Source organism: Hypanus sabinus, chromosome 9 (genome assembly GCF_030144855.1).
Source record: "Hypanus sabinus isolate sHypSab1 chromosome 9, sHypSab1.hap1, whole genome shotgun sequence".
Taxonomy (NCBI): domain Eukaryota; kingdom Metazoa; phylum Chordata; class Chondrichthyes; order Myliobatiformes; family Dasyatidae; genus Hypanus; species Hypanus sabinus.
The window spans coordinates 52,372,208-52,395,082 of NC_082714.1; the positions used below are offsets into that span (position 1 = coordinate 52,372,208).

The window sequence follows — 22,875 nt, forward strand, 5'->3', positions numbered from 1 at the left end:
AGGAAACAAATGCAGAAACTGAGGCTGATTTTTATCTTCTTAACTATGATGACAAGAGCTACAGAATCCCAGTTTAGATCAGCTTGCTCACCATGATAAGGGTATGAAATTGCTGCAGCTTGCTGTTCCTTCACTATTACTGGGTCAAAATCCTGGTACTCTCTTCCTAACAGCTTTATACACCCACCATCATTCAGGGACTCCAGCAATTCAGAAAGGCAGCTCACCACCATCATCTAAAAAGGGAACGGGGGGGGGGGGGGGGGGGCAAAGAAGTGCTGCCTCAGACTGTCAACTCCGCAACCCTTTGATTATGAAGAAAAATAATAATGATACAGAATTAAAGTTATTTACCCTACATATCAACAATTGGAGTGTCTACTCATTCTGTGAAACATGGAGCTATGGAAAAGTATGGAAATAAGTGTGCCCTTGAAACAAATTAGGAGCTAGTATACAAGTACAAAATGAAACATAAAATCTGGGGAAATAATTCCCCTGCTGTTCACACCTTAAGTCAGAAACCAACATGACCACTGCATCTCCAGAACAATAATCTGGCCTTGGGGAATACATTGATCAGACTCAAGGGTTAAAAAGATTAACCCTGTAGGCTAGGTTGCATTAGCTGGACTCGCAGATTCATATTGATTTATCACATGCACATCAACACATACAGTGAAATGCATCGTTTGCATTAACAAACAGCTTATCCAAAGATGCACTGGGAGCAGCCTGCAAGTGTCACTGCACATTTCAGTGCCAAAAGAACACGCTCATAATGCTTGGCAGAACAACACAGAATACAAGAAGCAACAAAACATGAACAATCCAGACCTCTGTTTGCCTTCAGGCTTTGATCCAGACCCCCAATCAGCCTTCAGGAGACCATCTCTAATCCCCATCCTCTAATCCCCCTACATCACTGTCCCTAAACTCTAACTCCCCTCTGTCCCAAAACTCATTCCTATAAATCTAAAAAAACCTAAGAGATACTACCTTATGGAGACCACAGCTTGGTGCCATCTTTCACTCGAGTTTAAAAGGTGAAGATCATTCTCGACTTTTGAATCAGTTCTGTCACCTTTGTTACACAGTAGTTTAACAAAGAGCAGAAATGATTCAGGAGTTCTACAGCACCGATATGAATAAGTTATTTCATTAGGAGAAAATATAGATCCAGGGGCATAATCATAAAAGCAATACTAGGCCATTTGTGAGCAAAATCTAGAAGCACTTACTTTTCCACACAAATAGTAGAGACATTTAGAATCTCTTCCCCCAATAGCCTGTAATATGGAGGTGTTTACAATTCTTTTGGGCAAATTTATGTTTGTTTGTTTGACGTGGGTGATCATGGTCTTAACATGACCATGATTGTTCTTGGCAAATTTTTCTACAGAAGTCATTCGCCATTACCTTCTTCTGGGCAGTGTCTTTACAATAGGGGTGACCCCAGCCATTATCAATATTCTTCAGAGATTGTCTGCCTGGTATCAGTGATTCCATAACAAACCAGGACTTGTGATGTGGTCATCAATGTACGGATACAAAATCAAGGTTTTGGGTGGGGGGGGTGGGGCATGGGAGGTGAGGGGTGTTGGTCTATAGGGCCATAAGAAGGCAAGAAGGCAAATATAAAATCCTAAACTGGGACAGGGAATGATAGTTTCTGTTCCAATGTTCCTAATGAAAATGTAACTTTAGAAGACCAATAACAAAAGGCTAAATTTGACCATCCTGAAGAAGCAGTGCTGCTAGAGAATATATTTACCATTACTGGGAATACAGTGGGCATTTCTTCAGTTTTAGTATCTGCCTTACCAGTGAATCAGAAGGCTGAAAATCTAATCAGTGGTAATAATGAAGCTACAGTAGCTATTTTGCACATAGCAAGAATAATGACAGGATTTTTATTTTCAGGCATATGGCTGTTAAACACCCAAATGACCAGAATGCCTGTGTTATATTTATGTGTCAAATGTGAGATTTGATTCCCCACAATAGAAACCGTAGAATATCTCGGGATACCCTAAAATGGGCATGGAGATTACTATAAAAATGCACATCTTTCTGCGACCACTTGAATTTCGTGTTCCCAAACTCTCCCCACCAGTCCTCAAGAATAATTTCACATTTTTGGATGAGGTTTCTTTTCACTCACCGGTGATGTTTTGGTGTCTCTTTCTCTTATCCTGTCTTTCACTAACTTTATCAGTGATGTGATGTTGTAAAACTCTGCTTCCTCTAGTACACCTGAAAGGAACAAAACAATAATGGTGATTCTAAATTATAAACCCTTGGAGAATTTGAGAAGTTCCTTATAATCATAACTTAATTCTCAACTCTTGGGGTGAAGACAGTTTTAAAATACTGTTTTTTATACAAATACTGTTTTTTATACTAATGCATAAATGACGACGCATCTAAAGCCTGCCTTAGGAATAACATCACAGGCAGAACAAGAAAGAATTTAGTCAAACTCAAGCTGAGTTTGGTCAGTCAAAAATCTGCTCCTGCTGCATTTTTAATACAGGTGCATAATACAGTTAAACAAGAGCTGGAGTTGTACCAACAGGATTTAGAGGAAACAGGTAGCGTAAACCTAATACTGCGCCACCAACCTGAGTTTAATTTCACCGCTGTCTGTACGTTCTCCCTGTGACTGTGTGGGTTCCCTCCCACATTCCAAGACGTACGGGTTAGTCGGTCACACGGTGTAACTGGGCAGTGCGGGTTCACTAGGCTGGAGAGACCTGGTACAGTACTTTATCTCTACGCAAAATAAAATGAAAAGGACTTGCCTTCTTCTGCTAAATCTTTATTAATAACCAGCTTCCCATGCCGCAGGTAGTTCAGGATTGGGCCAAAATAGGTGGGATCTCGATCTATTAGATAGGCACCAGTATCATCCTGAAATTCAAACATAGGCATCTGGTTACAAAAATACTATACTCTGCAAGTGCACTCACACACGTTTTTCAGTATACCAATTTATTTAAGCTACAGGTCCTCCTCAAGTTATGAGTACCCACTGTAGGCACAGCTCGTACATAGTTTGGGAGACCGGTGGGATTGACTTTGCCAGCTATTGCAGGTATCTTTTGCCAAATGGAAATTTGGTTTCTGTCTGCATGTCTGATTTGTGGACTATGTGGCTTGCAAACAGTTCACAGGAGCAGAACCCTGTCATAAATAGTGGAGGACTTGTATTTAACTTTCTTCCCACCTATCTTCTGGCATGCACTGGAATCGAAGCATTCACTAATGTAGACTCTATTGCCCATAACTATAAACTTGGTCATGTTCCAATTATATAGAGTCTGCACAGTATTGTGTTATCAGATAATTGGTTTGTTGCAATTAAACCTTTACTACAATAGTTTTGCTATCCAAAGATCTACTCAGCAAATAATGGAATCTATGCCTCTGAACCCTACACAAGCAAGATTCCATACATCAGAGTATATTTCAGCATTGAATCATGGTTGCATGCAATCAGTGATGAAACGTTAAATAGCATAGTATCTTGATGAAGGGTCTCAGCCTGAAATGCCAACTGTTCATTCCTCTTCATAGATGCTGCCTGGCCTGGTAAGTTCCAGCATCTTGTACATGTCTCTCTGGATTTCCAGCATCTGAAAAACCTCTTGTTTATGAACAGCAGCCTAGTTTACTCTCGGATGTTAACAAGAAATTCCACTACCTGAAAAATTGTGAGTTTCCTTCGATCTCCTGATCAATACCTATGAAATACAGGACATTAATTATCCTTTCTTTAACCTCACTTGTTTTGCAAGACTTTACTCAAAGAAATTGACAAATATAACAACTTTTACACTTGAAAACTAATTGATGGTACTTCCGGGAAACCCAAAAGATGATACAGATATATTAAAGTTGATAGGGATTGAAAACATTTGGCTGACTGCAATGCAGGTAGTGTGAGCAAAATCTGTATGCAGTAGAATTAAATGAAAAATAAAGATCAGATTTATTTGTCACATGTACACAGGAACATACAGTCAACGACCAAGACAGTCAGGATGTGCTGAGGGCAGCCTGCCAAGTGTTGCCATGTATCTGCTGTGAACAAAGCACGTCCACAACTTATTAATACTAACCCACTCCTTTGGAATGTGGGAGGAAACCGGAGCACCCAGAGGAAACCCACGGGGGAAATGTACAAACTCCTTAGTGTCTGGAAAAGAATCTGAATTGGTGGCATTGTAAAGCGTTATGGTAACTGCTATGCTGCCATATTGACATACCAGTAAACTGTATTAATGCTCAATGGCTTGCTATACCAGCTGTTGAATCACTTACATTATTAGGATCCCTCTGACAAAAAAAACCTTGCATCTCAAAGGAAGAACATTAAAATGTTCATCTTTGTTTTGTCTCAATGGATAACTACAGGGTTTCAAAATAAATATTCAGATTATGGATAAAGAAGGAAGCACAAAAGCATTCTGTAATTACAGAAAACAGCTGCAAAGAAATAGTTTATACAGGGGAAAAAACAAGCACAGTACACAAGGCATTGTGCTGATATTGTATCAGTACTTGAATGAATGGCAACATGCCACTGGGAACAATCTGTAGGTCAACTACACCACATAAAGCGAATGAATCTGTTCATTGTGCCACAATATTAAAGTTTAAGATGGTGTATTTCTGTAATAAAAGATGGAGAAGTGGTAAGGGATTGAAGAGAGTTAGGGTGTAATGAATGGGACTGGCATTGGTCAACTTCATGGCATAAAGTATTAAAAGTTGTAAGGTTCATTGTATTATCAAAGTATGTATGAAGAATACAACTCAGAGATGTATCTTCTCCAGATAGCCATAAAATACCAAAACCATGGAAGTAGTTGAAAGGACATTAATCCACCCTCGCCCTCTAGTTGTAACCCACTCCTGTCCATGAAAACAGAAAAAAAACAAAAACTCACAAACGGTAATTCCCCCCAAACCCTCCTTGACACAAAATTATCAGATCACCCACATGGGAAAATAACATTCAGAATGCCAAATCCCAAACCCCAGCCTGCCAGTTGTTAAGATAAAATGGGCAAGATCATGAAACATGGAACTGAAAGAGGACAATATTAACTAGCCTGATCCATATATCTCAGAATTTCAATAACACTTTCAAGAGCATTGACCCAGCGGTCCCACGGGGGGGGCAGTGGCATTGACACAGCGGTCCCTCCGAGGGCAGTGGCATTGACACAGCGGTCTCTCCGAGAGCGGTGGCATTGACACAGCGGTCCCTCCGAGGGCGGTGGCATTGACCCAGCGGTCCCTCCGAGGGCGGTGGCATTGACACAGCGGTCCCTGAGGGCGGTGGCATTGACACAGCGGTCCCTCCGAGGGCGGTGGCATTGACCCAGCGGTGCCTCCGAGGGCGGTGGCATTGACCCAGCGGTGCCTCCGAGGGCGGTGGCATTGACCCAGCGGTCCCTCCGAGGGCGGTGGCATTGACCCAGCGGTCCCTCTGAGGGCGGTGGCATTGACCCAGCGGTCCCTCCGAGGGCGGTGGCATTGACACAGCGGTCCCTCCGAGGGCGGTGGCATTGACACAGCGGTCCCTCCGAGGGCGGTGGCATTGACACAGCGGTCCCTCCGAGGGCGGTGGCATTGACCCAGCGGTCCCTCCGAGGGCGGTGGCATTGACACAGCGGTCCCTCCGAGGGCGGTGGCATTGACACAGCGGTCCCTCCGAGGGCGGTGGCATTGACACAGCGGTCCCTCCGAGGGCGGTGGCATTGACCCAGCGGTCCCTCCGAGGGCGGTGGCATTGACACAGCGGTCCCTCCGAGGGCGGTGGCATTGACCCAGCGGTCCCTCCGAGGGCGGTGGCATTGACCCAGCGGTCCCTCCGAGGGCGGTGGCATTGACCCAGCGGTCCCTCCGAGGGCGGTGGCATTGACCCAGCGGTCCCTCTGAGGGCGGTGGCATTGACACAGCGGTCCCTCCGAGGGCGGTGGCATTGACCCAGCGGTGCCTCCGAGGGCGGTGGCATTGACCCAGCGGTCCCTCCGAGGGCGGTGGCATTGACACAGCGGTCCCTGAGGGCGGTGGCATTGACACAGCGGTCCCTGAGGGCGGTGGCATTGACAGAGCGGTCCCTCCGAGGGCAGCGACTTCAAATCCAGTGGCCCCTCCGATGATCACTCGCTCTCCTCCCCATTTACCTTAATGTAATGCTTTAATAGATGAGAAAGGTAGTCCATCATGGCTCCATGTCTTATCTCTGAGTTTTTCCGCGTGGTACTTGTGCTCGCATTTCTCTCCTGGAGTTTTCTCAGGGACAGCAGACCTCACTCAATTGAACTAGAGACTGTACATCCCAGGATCCAACAGTTTCAAAGACAAAGTTAAGATAAAAAGAATAAGTAGAAGACGTAGAAAACTGAAATGACTATCTGGAAGATGTCGCCCGAGGAATCAATGTTTGCTGGCGCTATCTTGACCAGACTGAGTTATCTCAAAGTCTTAACTCCAATAACACGCCATGTAATGAAATCACTGAATGCAAATGAAACATGAAGATAGGAGATCTGAAAATATAATCTTTCCAACTCTGATGCATCTGCTAAATGTTAAAAATTAAAAAAAAAGTAATATGAATGAGGGCATTATTGGTATGAGGGGCAACACGGTAAGAGCTGTAAGATCAGGGTTCGATTCCTGACACTGTCAGTGAGGATTTTGTATGTTCTCCCCGTGACTTGGTGGGATTCCTCCCACATTCCAAACATATATAAGTTAATAAGTTGTGTGGCATGCTATGTTGATGAGGAAGGTATTCTGAAAAGCAATTACATCTCCTATTATCCACTATCCAATTGTTTTGAAATTGGATGTTGATTCTATGTTCTTTCTAAAACAGTGGACCCTAGTTACCATGTTCCTTGTAAAGTCACAGAGGACCTGGTTCCCACCTTCCCCTTAAGCCCACAGGGGCCTTAGTCCTTTAAATTTAAAAAATTAAAAAGGCGCCCTGATGCTTGCACACTGTTGAAACTCAATCAGTTCAGTGGAAAGTTGATACTACTGTACTATGTAGCTTGTAAACAAACTGAATTTAAAACATATTAGGGTAATATACAATAGTCCAGGAAATCTCCCACTCTGGTACCAAGGTCCCTGGTCTGCCAGATTAAATGAGATTTATTAAACTTTCCTGGAAGATGTTAAATTTTGACTGGGACATAAAACCCAAGGTAGATTTCTACTTAACCTTTGCATTCTAACTTGCTTCCATGGCCTTTGTTCTTCATCAATTACTGAAGAGAGTTGTTTTCTATCCATCTCTACATGAAAAGTTCCATGATACCCAAATTTTAAGCGGGTAATCTGAGTGCTACCAAACAACGAAATTTGAGCAAATTTTAGTTGAATTCTATCATCCAAATTAAGGTGCACATTATTCTCGTGACCGTGTGAGTTTACTCCTGCTTTTCTGGTTTCCTCCCATAATCCAAAGATGTACCATTTAGTAGGCTAATTGGACATTGTAAATTGTCCTGTGATCAGGCTGGAGTTAAGTAGGTGGTCCTGATTGTCCTGTGATCAGGCTGGAGTTAAGTAGGTGGTCCTGATTGTCCTGTGATTAGGCTGGAGTTAAGTAGGTGGGACGTGGGTGGTGGTGTGGTGCTGGGTGGTGTGGCATGTTGGACCGGAGGGACCTGTTCCAAGCTGCATCTCTAAATAAATAAATGAACTCCAAACTTCCCAGTAGATCACTGGATAGCTCCTGTAAGGAAAATGTTGTGTCGATTGATGAGCCAAAAAGTGGCAAATGAAATTCATAGCAGAGGGATTGAGGGTTAGGCACATATGTGGAGCTGAGTCCATGGCCAGATCATCTATGATTTCATTGAACAATGGAGCAGGCTTGACAACTCAGATGGCCAACTCTTGCTCCTAACTCTGAAGTTCTTATTAACGAAGAATAACATTTTGTTTAAAATGCAGCAGAAAATTTATTGTGAATATACAATGCTGCGAAATTCTGAGGGGAAAAAAAAGAAAATTACTGAAATTCTAAGCTTTACATGAGGTACGGAAGATAAAGCCAGAACAAAATAATGAGCCTAAATAAAGCTTTAAGAGCTGGAATATTTTAAGCAGTATTGGGGCCTATACTATACAAAGGGGTATTATATTCATGAGAATATAGGCTGATATTAGAAAATGAATACACCCAGAATAAGCTTGTGCAATTCTCAGTCATTATAAGATGTTTTTTATTTTGGGAGTTTACCTTAAAGATCTCATGCACAGGAAAGCATCCTACACGGAGAGCCTGAAACATCTGAAATAACAAAGTCTAAAACCTACCACTTGTACATGGCATTCAAACACACTTCAAATGCATCTGGAAATAGAGTTATAGGTGTGTGGAGAGAACATGAGCCCTGAAATAGTTAGGACAACTAGTCCTCTCCTTGTAGACATTGCTTTGTCTGCTCAGCATTACTTTTGGATTCAAATTAATGAGCTTTGATTTGGAAAGTGGATGCTCAGTTGATTAAATTCTGCTCTGAAGTTTGCCAAGTCAGCGTTACACATGCTTCACTAAGCTAACTAGAAACTCAAAGTAGGTGCATAATGCTTGTGAATTGATTGTGTCAATGAAATCATCATGAAATGACCAAGAGTTCTCCTCCCATGATCCTAACCGCAGTTTATAAGCTGCCAAAGGCTGATGCTAAGTAGGTACAAGAGGTACTGAGTGCCACCATCAGCAAACACGAAAAAGCTTACCCCGACGCCTCTCAAATCATTGTCGGAGACTTAAATCAGGCTTGTTTGAAGAAACCTCTGCCCAATTATTATCAAAATAAAACCTGCAGCACACTCAAACACTGCTACACTGCCATTAGGAATGCTTACCATTCCATGCTTAGACTGCATTTCAGGTAACCTGACCACTTGGCTGCCCTCCTCCTAAGTGCATACAGGCAGAAGCTAAAGAACAATGCTCCAGAGATTAGGACAACAAAGAGGTGGTCATGGAAGGCAGAGGAGCGGCTTTGGGATTGCTTCGAGTTGATGGACTGGGCTGTGTTCAAGGACTCAGAGGATCTGAACGAATATGCCACAGCTGTCACAGGCTTTATAAAAATAATTGTTAACAAGTGTGTTCCCACAATACCATTCAAAATCTTGTCCAACTAGAAACTCTGGATGAACCGTGAAATCTGCAATTTGCTGAGGGTCAGATCAGTGGCATTCAGATACAAGAGGTCTAGGTATGATCCCCAGAAAGCAATCTCATGTGCAATGTGCTAGTTCTGGACTAAACTTGAATTACTGAAGGATATTCAACAGCTGTGGCGGGGTTTTAATGCTATCACCTCTTATAATGTGAAACCAAGCAACATAAGTAATATTAAGGCTTTGCTCCCAGATGATCTCAATGCCTTTTATGCTCACTAACATGGAGGCATCTTCACAAATTCCCATAGCCCTGGTGACCCTGTGATTTCAGCTTCCGAGGCCGATGTGACAGCATTCCTCAGGAAGGTGAACCCATAGAAAGCATCTAGGCCATATGGATACCTAGCCAAGTACTAAAGACCTGTGCTGATCGACTGGCTGGAGCATTCACTGATATTTTTAACCTTTCGCTTTGGCAGTCTGATGTACCCATCTGCTTCAAGCAGGCTTCAGTTATATCCGTGCTTAGGAAGAATGTGGTAACCTGCCCCAATGACTAACATTCACAGTGATGAAGTGTTTTGAAGGTTGGTGATTGTAACACATCTACTCCTGCCTGAGAAGCAACTTCTACTCCAGTCTGCTAACTCAACAGGTCAACAGCAGATACCATTTCATTGATTCTTCACTCAACTCTGGAATATCCGGACAACAAAGATGTATGCATCAACATGTTCTTCACCTCGGCTTTCAATGCTATAATATTCTCAAAACTAAGCATCAAGACATTTGCCTCAATACCTCCTTGTGCAATTGGATCCTTGATTTCCTCATTTGCAGACCAGTCAGTTTGGATTAGCAAATACACCTCCTCCACAATCTCCATCTCAAGTCTGTGTCATAGGCCCCCGTTCAACTTGCTTTATACTTATGACTGTGAGGCTAGTCACGACTCCAATGCCATATTTAAGTTCGCTAATTACATCACTATTGTTGGCTGAATCAAAGGTGGTGAAGAATCAGTTTATAGGAGGGACACTGAAAGTCTGGCGGAGTGGTGTCACAACAACCACAATGTCCGCAAAACCAAGAGGCTGATTAGTAACTTCAGGAGGAAGAAACTGGAGGCCCATGAGCCAGTCCTCACTGGGGGATCAGAGATAGAGAGGTTCAGTAATTTTAAATTCCTTAGTGTTATCATCTCAGAGGTTTTGTCCTGGGTCCAGCACAGATGTGCCATCATGAAGAAAGCGTAGCAGTACTATTTTCTTAGAAGTTTGGGAAGATTAGACATGTCATCGAAAACTTTGACAAAATTCTATAGATGTATGGTGGAGAATATATTGACTGGTGGCATCACTGCCTGGTATGGAAACACCAATGTCCTTGAATGGAAAAGCCTACAAAATGTAGTGGATATGGCCCAGTTCATCATGGGTAAAGCCCTCCCCAACACTGAGCACATCCATACACGGTGTTGTCACAGGAAAGCAGCATCCATCATCAAAGATGCTCACCGTCCAGACCATGCTCTCTTCTCACTGCTGACATTAGGAAGAGGGCACAGGAGCCTCGGGACTCTCACCACCAGATTCAGTAACAGTTATTACCCTCTCAGCCATCTGGCTCTTGAACCACAGGGGATAACTTCACTCACCCCACCACTGAACTGTTCCCACAACCTATGGACTCACTTTCAAGTTTCATCTCATGTTCTTGATATTTATTGCTTAATTATTATTAATATTTATTTGATTTTTCTTTTTGCATTTACACAGTTTATCGCCTTTTGTACAATGGTTGCTTGTCCATTCTTTTGGGTTCAGTCTTTCATTGATTCTATTGTGTTTTTGTATTTACTGTGAATGCCTATATGAAAATGAATCTCAGGATTGTATATGGTGACACATGTACTTTGATAATAAACTTACTTTGAACTTTGATGCTTTCCAACATTTTCCATTTTACCAGTCACAATCTAGTCATGAAATGAAAATTCTCATACTTTCAGCATGACATGACTCTTCTTGACTCTTCTCTAATTATTGATCACATTCTAATATCCTTTTAGCATTGATTTCCTCCGGTTTGTTGCAATATTAATCCAAAATACAGTAGGAAAAATAGCAGGAAAGCCAAGGGTGGAACAAAACTGTGCTATTAGTGCTGAGTATGACTATACATAAAGCAGACAAGAATGGAAATCACAAGCTTGCATTAGCCTTAACTGCCCATTCCAAAAATGCATTACACCATCAAATAAAACACAGCCATTGGTAGAAATATGCTTCAAGAGATTCCTTAATGACACATTTTACAGTGAATTAATATATTGCTGCAACAGTAACAAGATGGCTGCATATAAGCAGATGGTTCTCCGGTAGGTTTTACTATGAGATAAGCTAGAAAGTGCTCTTGAAGACTTCATGGATTTTCATCACACAAAAGCACCAAGAAATAACAACCCCACTCTGACTTTTGTCAATGCCAGCTTTGTTTGTTCTACTAAAATAATTAATTTCTCTCTCACACACACACATAACGCACAATGAGCTTATCCAATAAACTAAGCTACAACAGCACTTGGTCTTCAGTGTTTTAAGACCATGGATAATTACAGATTGGGAGAAAAACAGAACAATTACATGGGCAGAAGTGCTTCCTGTCAATGACCTAGTCCCCAGTGATGAGAAGCTCTCAGCATTGCAGTAACTGGTACAGGTTTGGCCATATTCCATAATTGTGAAGAGCAATGTCAAGAAGTACCCATGGTGGTATTTGCCTCATTGCTACAATGCATGTGGCTGCGTCATTGCCTGGACCTTGGATGTTGAGATTCCATTTATTCTCAGCACTGCACAGTATGTCTCTGGCTGTTTTGTCTCTAGATTTTCAATTTAATTGTTCTACACTACCTATCCCTAAAAGGATACTTTATCCAGAAGAACCTTTGCTTATAAATGAATTACTCAGGGACCTGAACATAATGCTATCTGATTTCTACAGGAAAGAGACAGTGCATCCAGCAGGGTGGTTCCCAAGTTTTTCTTACAGTATGCCTCTTTGGTATAGCTTTCAAACAAGCACCAAGATGTTGCTTTGTATGGTGGCTTATATGGAATATTGGCACAGCACACTGCCGAACTGGAAATGAGACAATTGCCCATCTCCTTGGAGAATAATCTCTGCCAGGAATATGCAAGAAGAGATGTAAGGGTGTTTGTTGAGATCCACCCTGAGCAGCCACACCCTGTGTTATCCAGACAATTCCAAGAGACAAATTGGGACAAACACAACCATACTGAGAAGCCATCACCATAGTAAAGAAAATCCTTTGGGATGTCCAAAATTCCCAGACCAATGTGTTCTCCATGACTAAGTGCCTCAAACTGGCACATTTAAAGGCCCAGGAACATGCTAAAGTTGGATACCGACTATAGAGGATGTATGGGCAAGGGCCGGTTTAAAATTCATTGAAATCTGTATTAAAGCCCCAAGACTTATTGCAAGTGAACAATGAAACAGGAAAATAGCACGTCGTGAAAATGTTAATCATTCAGCATTAAATACTTCTAATTTTCAACAGAATATATTTTGAAGTTTAAAAAAAAAAGCAGGAAGTGGTCAGGCTGCTCTCTACACCAGCACCAGCTTTCTGAAAATTGTTCATTCAGTCTGTGCTTTTTCCACCACATACATTAAGTTGTCTTACTAATTGCTTCTAGATTCTTTTTAAGTCCTATTATGAATTCTCCTTCATCCCCACTTCTGAAAAGGTAATCTGCATTGTAAAATTCTCCACCCACTATAAATCCAGCTTTGATACTCTTGAGTTTACAAGTGAGATATCAGTAGTGAGCCTGCACACCCGGAATCAACCCCCAAATTGACAATCACTGTCTTCAGAAGTCAAAGACATAAAATTAGTCACAGGCAAAGGGTGAAGTCATATTTCAGCAATCCTTTCCTCCTGGGGACAGTACCAAAGGGCAGGAAACCAATATCCAAGTGTTACAGCCATAGAAGGAATTACATGAAATAACACCATTTGTTTTTTTCATACCAGAATACAAGTGTACAAAAAAAAACATTTCTTTCCACTGCAAATCCACAAATCAGCTGTTGGACCTAAAAGTGGAAAAAGGATGCAATTAGTAACCTGTAAATTCCCTACTGTATGAAATGGCTGCAACACTTAGACACGCATTTCATCATTCACTATCAAACAACAAATTCTTCCATTAGCAAGGATGTCTGCCTTAGATGTCCAGGAATTCATAAAGCAGAGGGCTAGCTAAGCAAACTGGCATCACAGCCATCAATGACAATTAGGAGACTGCAGATGAGAATCAAAACAGAGAATATCACAGACACACTGGTCAGGCAGCATCAATAGAGAAATACAAGGTCAATGTTTCGTAAAAGACTTAAAAACAGAACAAAAAAACACCTGTGTTGTTCAGTTCACTATCAGAATAATAAGAACAGAGGAAGGAAAAACAAAAATAATTTAAGCCATAATAGAAATAATACAAACACTCCAAAAACAGGTCTCATAAACGTCCAACAGAAGTTCCCAGCTGAGGCAAGGCAGTGGAATGATGTTTTAAGAAGGAGCAAAACGAGTGATGAGATGGAAGTTTGAATAACAAAAGGGTATCGTGCAAGGGAAGAGGAGGAGGGGACAGGGTAAATAAACAATCAATCTGTAAAATGACCAAAGGTAGAATGCTGTTGAAATTGTGAGATAAACATGTTAAGGCAAAGTTGTGATAACTTTCCCAAGACTTTCTCTACTTGCAAACTTATAAATTACAATAAACATTAAAGTTAAATTGTTAGAGAAATTTAAAACCAATTCTCCAGCATACCACTGCTTTCAGAGAACACAACTCAGTTAAAATTTCAGATGTATATTTTTCTGAACTTGACATCTCTAGAATGGGTCAATATCATTCAGGTTTGTTGCAAACCTGCCTATTTTGGATACATAATCAGTCCTGTGCACACAGTGAAGTTTTTAGTCTTACACATTTCAGGTGAATTGGGATCAAATTGAATCTAGCAGAATGATAGTTAGTTTCCTCTAGGGTCTGAATCATTGCAAATTATTTTTGTCCCCTGGGCTTTTTTTCCCACAAAGCAGCAATGCACTGTTGGCTCTACTCCAGAATTTATAATAGGTTATCAGGATGAACAGAAAGGCTGAGGAATGCACCTGCAAGACAACTGAACAAAGACAAAGTTAGCTTTCCTATCATTAAAAAAACAGAATTAGCATCATTACCCATTAATTCCAAATGAAAGGAGTGGATCAAGTTAAAGATTTTCACTTTTCCCTTACCTATGGTGATTCAAATTGAAAAATTATGTTGATTCTCTCACAGCAGTGATTTGTAGAGATTACATCGTCTTGTCAGGCTTGTTTTTCCAATCAAATATCTTGTTTACTTTTAAGTAAAATACTAAATTTAAAGGGTTAGAATACTAATTACTGTGAGTTGAGATGTACAAAATCTTTGCAGAGCTGCAACTTTGAAATGTGAATATAGCTACATATACACTTAGTGGCCATTTTAGTAGGTACATCACACCATTCAAGCAAATATCTAATCAACCAATCGTGTGACAGCAACTCAATGGATAAAAGCATGCAGACATGGTCAAGAGTTGTTCCAACCAAGCTTCAGAATGGGGGTGATTGTTGGTGCCAGACGAAGTGGTTGGAGTGTTGCAGACTGTTGATCTCCTGGGATTTTTAAGCACAACTGCGTGACACTCTGATGGACTTTTGCACTGGACTCTGATGACAGTCCCTGGAGTTTACAGACAGCAGTGTGAAAAACAAAAAAAAACATCCAGTGAGCAGCAGTTCTGTGGGCAAAAATGCTTTATTAATGAGAGAGGTCAGAGGAGAATGGCTAGACTGGCTCAAGCTGACAAGAAGGCAACAGTAATTCAAATAACTTTGCGTTACAACAGTGGTGTGCAGAAGAGCATCTCTGAATACACAACACGTCGAACCTTGAATTGAATGGGCTCCAGCAGCAGTAGACCACAAACTTACATAAATCACTCTGTGGCCATTTTATTAGGTACCTCCTATACCTAATAGTGGCAATTGAGTGTACTTAATAGCTGTAAATATAAAAACGTCACAAAGCCCACACCTGTAGTGTGGAAGTCAAATCTGGATAAAGTCACTCAGAGACCGTATAAGTACAAACTCTTTATTCAAAGCACCCGGGGCTTACTCAGTTAGTCGCTCAAACAAGAACAGTCTATCTGTGACTGTTCCTGCCGATCCACCAAACTAACAAACAATTCCTGTTGCAACATAGATATATTTGTTCAGATACCTCCCACATAAGACAAGTTGGAATCAAAGTTATTCATTACATGACAGCCCCAAAAGACAAATTACAGAAGAGGCATAATGGACAGAACACACAGAAACAGGCTAGAGTGGTCTTATCTCTATGCATGAGTGCAGAAGGAGATAAGCATCCTGAAACCCTAGCTAGCTACCTTCAAGAAAAAATATGGCTCAGCATGGCTTAGCACATCTGTTGATCATCAGCGGTTTCTTTCAGAAAAACAGGCTGCTATTGTTTAATGAAGTGTTAACCCTTTTACATATTTTATCAGAAGGTGTGATCAAACACAACTTTGCCAAGGTCATTTCATTCACATTAGGCTTATGTTTCATATCCTGATAGAGGGTTTTCACCAGAAATGTTGATAGCTCCCTTCCCCTCCTACAGATGCTGCTTGACCCATTGAGTTCCTCCAGCTGATTGTTTGTTGTTTCAGATTCCAGCATCTGCACTCTCTTGTATCTCCTTATTTTACATTCAGCTGAATTTGGCCACATTATCTGCCCATAATAGAAAGTTTCTGCAGAAACACATTGTTGACCACAAGTCCATCAAGGCAGTGATCAACATGGAACATGCTACAGGGTCTGCAGGAAAAGGACACAATTGATCTTATGGGATTGTCTCCAGTTCACACCATTTGGCAGAGTACCTCATGCTCAGAACTCATAAACAAGCACCGAAACCTCACTTGGCTGGCAGTGATGTCCGCCCAGTTAGATCCTTTCTTCATTTTGCAGACCCTTTATACCAAGCCCACAGAATGGCTGCAATGACAATAAAACTGTTCACTCATCTGCAAATCAAATGTCTTTGCAAAGGTGGTCCAGAAAACAATGCAATGGTCCTCTTCCAGCTACATAGCAGATCATTCTGATCTATGAGTTGTTCCCAGGGTTGCACGCCAAGACAAACATTGAGTGCTGCTGGAAGATCATCATCTCGGTGCTAGAGTCATCCTGATCTGCTGAACCTTGATGCTCTTTCACGATAGGTTACTTTCAAGTGAACTTTGCTACAAAGCACATTCCAGGGTACAGCATCTGCTCAGCTACGTACTGAAGCTTTGTGCAGCCAACACAAAGTCTTGTTTGGAAAGGAAAACTCATGTAATGTTTTGTGATTTATTTAACCTTCCGAAACCAAGTTAAAACTGAATTGACAAGAAGAAAAATGAGTCAACAACTGGGTCAGCTCGAGAAGAATTACTTTTGCTAACTGTCTTTTAATAGCCACTGTCAGTTCCATCTGAGACTGCAAAATAAAATGTGGCTTTTATGGTAACTGCACTGTATGTCAATGGAAAATATAACCTTTTAAAGGATGCTTCAAGGATACAGACCTTTCTGTATTAACTATATTGCAAGGCTTGCAGCTGATGCACTAAAAGAGGACATAACTAATGGCCTCACTGGGAGAGCAAATTTGAAAAAGAAAGTGTAGCAGCCTTTTGGTATTCCCATGTAAATACTGTAACATGCATCTTTTGGGGAGGAACGATGGGACCTGGGCTCTGTTAGGAAGATTACTTCTGCAAGAACAGAATTGCTTAATACAACATCAATTATTAAGAACATGCCTCGGCTGCTTTGGTTGACAGACATCCAGATAAGCACTTTTTCTAAAAGAAATTCCCGAGCAATTGTAATGAAAAGCTCACTTTCAAAGTGGTTTGCATTCTTACAGTGCCAAGTAATATGCTTTGTGTGATAAGAACTCTGGTCAGTGAGGTGGGGCTGTGTGACAAGTATCAAAATGTTGTTGTTTATGCTGTTAGATAATTTAGCATAGCTCACATCGACCAGTTTCATTTACGAACACAAGAACATTAATAAGAATACAAGTAATAGGGATAACAGAACAAATCGCTAGAAACCTCAAACTGCAGCTGTAATGGAACCAACATAAATAATGCAAAATAACATTAAGATACTTGCTGATGGAATTATTGAGTCTACAAAATAAAACGTAGCTTCTATGGCAAGTGCACTGTGTGTCAAAAAGTGGGAAACAGTAGAAAGCATTTTTACTGATTCTTCACTTGACATTAAAAATCTCTAAATGCCACATCAACAAATCATTAAAATATACTTCTGACTCAACCAAATGGGCTTTAGACTATTTTTTTGCTGAAATGTTGGATCATATCTTTATTTTTGCTTAAAGTGATGCTGCTTCTTATAAACCCATGACCACAAAGAATATAAGCTGCTTGTTTTTGGAATAAATTTCATTTATTGATATAGCACAGAGTAAGCCCGTTGGATTCTTTAAGCCCTGCCATCCCAGCAAACCCGATTAACCCTAAGCTACGCACAGGACAATTGACAATGAGCAACTATTCTACCTAGTATGTCTTTGGACTGTGGGAGGAAACGGGAAGACCAGCAGAAATCCTGTGCATTCCACGGGTAAGGCGTACAGAGACTCCATACAGAATGGCATGAGACTTGAACTCCGAACTGCAGAATGCCCCGAGCTGTAACAGTGTCGCACGAACCACTCTGCTACTGCGGCAACCTCGCTAAATATTTCTTTTGAAGTGTGAACTACCGGTGTGGAAGCTGACATTCTACAGACAGTTCTGTGCAAAAGTCTTAAGCACCCTAGATTTCTTATCTAAATTTGTTTTGGATGTATATTTTTCTGTCTTCTGTATTAGTGTGTCAGTAGAAAAGTGCAAATTTTAGATTTCCAAACATAATTTTGCAAAAAAATTAATTGTTAGAGTATTTCTTATAGCCTAGTGTATGACTGAACAAAGATAACAAACAGGTGCTAATGATCAATGACATACTGAGTTGAATAGACTAAACTGATTAACTGAAACAGAAATGGTACAGAAGGATTCAATCTGGGTGAAGGACAACCAAACTAAAAGGCGATGGTGCGGCAGATGATTTGAAAGTACAACTCTCACATCATCAATTCTTACAGTATGGCAAGAGTGTGCAGAGCAACAATACACAAGATGGTCATCTGCATCAGTAAGGTCTCTCCGAAGCAGAAACTTTGTGGTAGATATGAGCTTCAATATGTGCTGCACAAGATCTTCTGAAGAAGCACAAAAAAAAATGAGCAAGGCTGAGGATCAGACACACCACAGAAACTGAGCGCAGTAGACAAGAGATATGTCAAACTGACGTCCCCTCAAAACCAGAAGAAATTCAGCACTGCTATCAGCTCTGAACTCACATAAAGCACAATCTTGCCAAAAAGACATTCCTCCAAAGTGGGAACAAAGCCAAGTGACTCACCTATGCACAAAAACACAAGACTGGGGTGTGGAACAATTGCAGCAAGTGCTCTGGACTGACAAGTCAAAACTTGACATTTTTGGCTCAAACAGGAAGCAGTTTGTCCGTAGAAGAGCTGATGAGTGTCTGCAGCCAACAGTGAAGCACAGCGGAGGTTCCCTGCAGGCTAGGGGCTGCATTTCTGCAAATGGAATTGGGGATCTGGTCAGAATCAATGGAATCTTCAATGTGGAGAAGTACAAGCAGATTCTCATCCAGCATACAATACCATCAGGGAGGCGTCTGACCAGTTCCAGCTTCATTCTACAGCAGCACATGAGCCCAAACACACAGTCAAGGTCATAAAGAACTATCTTCCCTGAAAAGAACTAGGAGTTCTACAACAGATGGTAATGGCCTCGGCAAAGCCCTGATCTCAAGGCTGTCTGGGATTACCTGGAGAGACAGAAGCAAGTGAGACTGCCAAAGTCTGTAGACGGACTGTGGCAAGTTCTCAAAGATGCTTGGAACAAACTAATAGCTGATTTTCTTATAGAACTGCACAACAGTATACTAAGAGAATTGACACACTTTTAAAGGTTACACCAAATACTGATACGATTTAGTTTTTCTTTACTGTTTATTGCCCTTTATAGTTTTTATTGATGTTTAAGAAACTTTTCATTTCATTACTTTTGAAAACATTTCACTTCATATTTTTTTTTACATATGCCTAAGACTTTTGAACAGTACCGTAAGTACAGTTGAAGTGGAGAATAGCACATTCTGGCCTTTCTCCCTTTAAAATAGCCAGTCTTCAAATTACCCTTGTTCCTTTGTGGTAGACATAATTACAATTTCCATTCATAAATTAGAGAGATGATCTGTTATTGGGCAACTGGAAATGTCCAAGTCAGAAGTTTACTTAACTTTTCCCTGGGACATTCAGTAAAGCATTTTTGACACTGATAACTAGTCTTAGTCAACACTAAAATACATTGATATCCAAAAGACATCACTCACCAAAAACTTCTCAACCTTTTCAGCAGAGCTTACATCCCAACACTTAACAAGTCAAAGTCCCTCTTAAATGCTACATAAGGAAGTTCAAACACAGAAGCATTTCGAACTGATAAAGCCAATTTGGAATAAATAATGAGGAATATGTCTGAACACCTGAATTTAGATGAAGCCAGTTATGAGTTATAGAATGTTACAGAACAGAAAGCAGAGGCAGACTCTGGGAGGAAAAATTCAATGGAATTGCAGAGCTATGACTGAAACTACTTTCAGAATTAGCTGAGGAGATGGAGAATTTCAAAAACACCGGATACAAGGAATTAGAACAAGGGTAATATTTGAATGGAAAGTGGATTTACAGATGTTGATTGAAATCCATTGTGGAACCTATGAAATCAACACAAGTATTGATTAGTCAAGAGTGAGGATGCTGGTTCTGAGCTCAAGTTTTGGGAAAGGGTCACACAGTGGACTGAATACGGCAGACATCATTCTGTGAGTGATGACCTGCTTTTAGATAGGATGTATGTTGTTGATTGGGTGAGATATTAAACCCAGCTTTCATCTTCCCCTCAAATGGACTATAAAAAGATCTTGGAGCATGGTTCGTAGGACCTGCAAGTTCTTTACTTGAGAAAATGTGTTTTACAAGGAGCCCACAAAATTCAAAGAAAGAACCCACACTAATGTTGAAATTCTAGTAGAGGGACAGAGCAACAGGGTGGACCAAGGCTTTGAAAAGCTCACTGCATTAATTACATTCAATGCACTTCTGGTCTAAGATGGCACTGTTGAAACACAGTGACGACTTGCTGAAAACTACTAACTACTCTATTAATCACACTTTTTCTGGTAAGCAATCCCAGCAATCAAAAGCGTGTAACTTCCTTTTTGGAGTTAAGTTTTTGAACTGACTGTACAACTTTCCATCTTTGTGAACTGAAATCTCGAAGATGCAGGATGGTTGTGATGTGGCATGTACGGACCCAAATGAGGTGGCAGGACCCGGGTTCAAAGTGGGGAATGTATAGCCATCGCTGGAACGGATTTGGAGCCGATTCAAAGCTGCAGATCTGAGGTGAGGTGGTGGGGCTTGGGCCCAAGAGTGAGGGACTAGTGACCGAGTTAAGCACTGGGCCATATTGGCAAATGAATCAAGGCTGTGGGACTCAGGCCCAAGAGCATATTGAAGCAGCAGGACCTCGGTCCAAGAGGAAGGGACGTTCTTTGCCATATTTGGCCAATTTATGTACTAAGCCAGATTGAAAAAGTCAGTGTGTTGGGGCAGGAGGAGTTTATTCATCTCTGCGCATTGGCCTGCAACCAACAAGCTCCTGGACTGACCGTGACCGTGGCCTCACTTTTGTGAACTTTAGTTCTGAATGTTATTCATGTAACTTGCTTACTTTTATTGTTTGTACAATTTGTTTATTTTCCTGCACACAGGATGTCTGATGGTCTTCTTTTTTAATTGGGTTCCTCTGGGCTTCTTTGTTTTGTGGGTGCCTGTAAGGAGACGAATCTCAAGGTTGTATATAGTATAAATACCTGGATAATAAATGTACTTTGAAATTTGCATAAAATTGGCAGTAAATGAAACCCTGACAGATGTTACACATATAAATAGGAAAACGTTTAGCAGGTGCAGCAATGATACGCTCATGATTGGTGAAAGTCAAAGATTGACCCTGATTCTAATCTGAGAAAGCTTAATGTCCATAAAATGATGTGACCTATACCCACACTATGAAGATGACAATGATACAAATGGCGTGCAACTGATGATATATTAGTAAAAGGTGAGTATTTTCTGAAATTTTCTACTTTGGGTGCGAAGGCTAGCTCATTAGTGACAGTTAAATAAATAGATAAGTTTATGAAAGATCAGGAAGTTGAGGATTATGGGGAACTAGCACAAGAGAGGAGACGAAGCACTGAGGAACATCAATCATGATCGTACTGAATGGTAGGAGTAGGCTTGAGGGAGGGCTGAGTGGCTTACACGCTCCTGTCTTTATATGTTCTAAGATCATACCCTGGTGAATTTTCCCTAGAGTGAAGCTGCATGGAACACTATTCTTCACATTAAATACTATTTTTAAACAAGACCGAGCTATTTATTGAATCTCAGCATTACGCACTTCCACTGTACCCATCACGTATTCAGCTCCTTCCTCAACATTTCAGATGAAGTGAAGGTGAGTTCAAAACAGCTTTCAGAGTGGTCAGGTCTGCATCCAGCAGGTGAACTGCTCCATCAATGGATAAATGACTCAATGAACCAACGTCAGCTTACATTTATTCCCTTGGACAATGTCATTATCTTTGTGAAAAATAATACCATCAGCAAGTAAAACTCTTTGTAATTTAAAGGCTATACCTAGACCAGTTACATTTTTAAATATAAAACCAAATGCAGTTTTAATTACAATGTTAAACAACAATAGGTTACCCAAAGCTATGACTAGTCCAACGAAGCACTTCTAATGATGGAATTCAAAATTCACATTCTTATGTTCAGACACCTATTTTGTCTTAGTTCAGCTTTCTTAATCTCAAATACACCCATTGCAATTAAGTTCACACTGTAAAATGGCTTGTTTACAGCTAAGTGCAAATTAAGATCATTTTTCCTTGGATGAGATAGTGCAAGGTGACCAGTAAGTGGGTTCTGTGTCAGAATGGTGAGTGATGGGAAATATGAAAGATCAAAATGAGGCAAGTGAATCATACAAATCAACACTGTCAGCTGGTTTGCTGTAATTATGCGTTTGACTTTAAATCACTGGTGCCAGGGAGATTTGATACAGAAAAACCCAGACCAAATAACACAGCTTTAAACTTCAACGTCACGGAGAAGATGACTACCACAAGAAGAGGAAGATCTATGAAAGGAGCTAGTGAACAAGCATTGCACTACTGCCATTGGTATTATTAAAATTGCTGTTACTTCTGACTAAATTAATAAAAAGGTGCCCACATTACTTCTCTTGTAACAGAAGCATGTAGATTTTCCACTTAACTGCTGGCATTGAAATAGGACTCGACCAAAAAGATTTTGCTTCCTA

General features: G+C 40.9%; 1 protein-coding gene across 2 annotated transcripts in view; it reads right to left on the reverse strand.

Moving 5' to 3' along the window:
• The window catches only part of LOC132399396 (BTB/POZ domain-containing protein KCTD5-like), a 65,215-nt gene that overhangs the window by 28,243 nt on the left and 14,097 nt on the right, over positions 1–22,875 (reverse strand). For both annotated transcript variants that reach the window (XM_059979690.1, XM_059979689.1), the window contains exons 2-3: positions 2,805–2,913; positions 2,165–2,256 (exon numbers count right to left, since the gene is read on the reverse strand). In XM_059979690.1, coding sequence (XP_059835673.1) covers positions 2,165–2,256; positions 2,805–2,913 — 201 coding nt within the window. The remainder of the gene's footprint in view (positions 1–2,164; positions 2,257–2,804; positions 2,914–22,875) is intronic.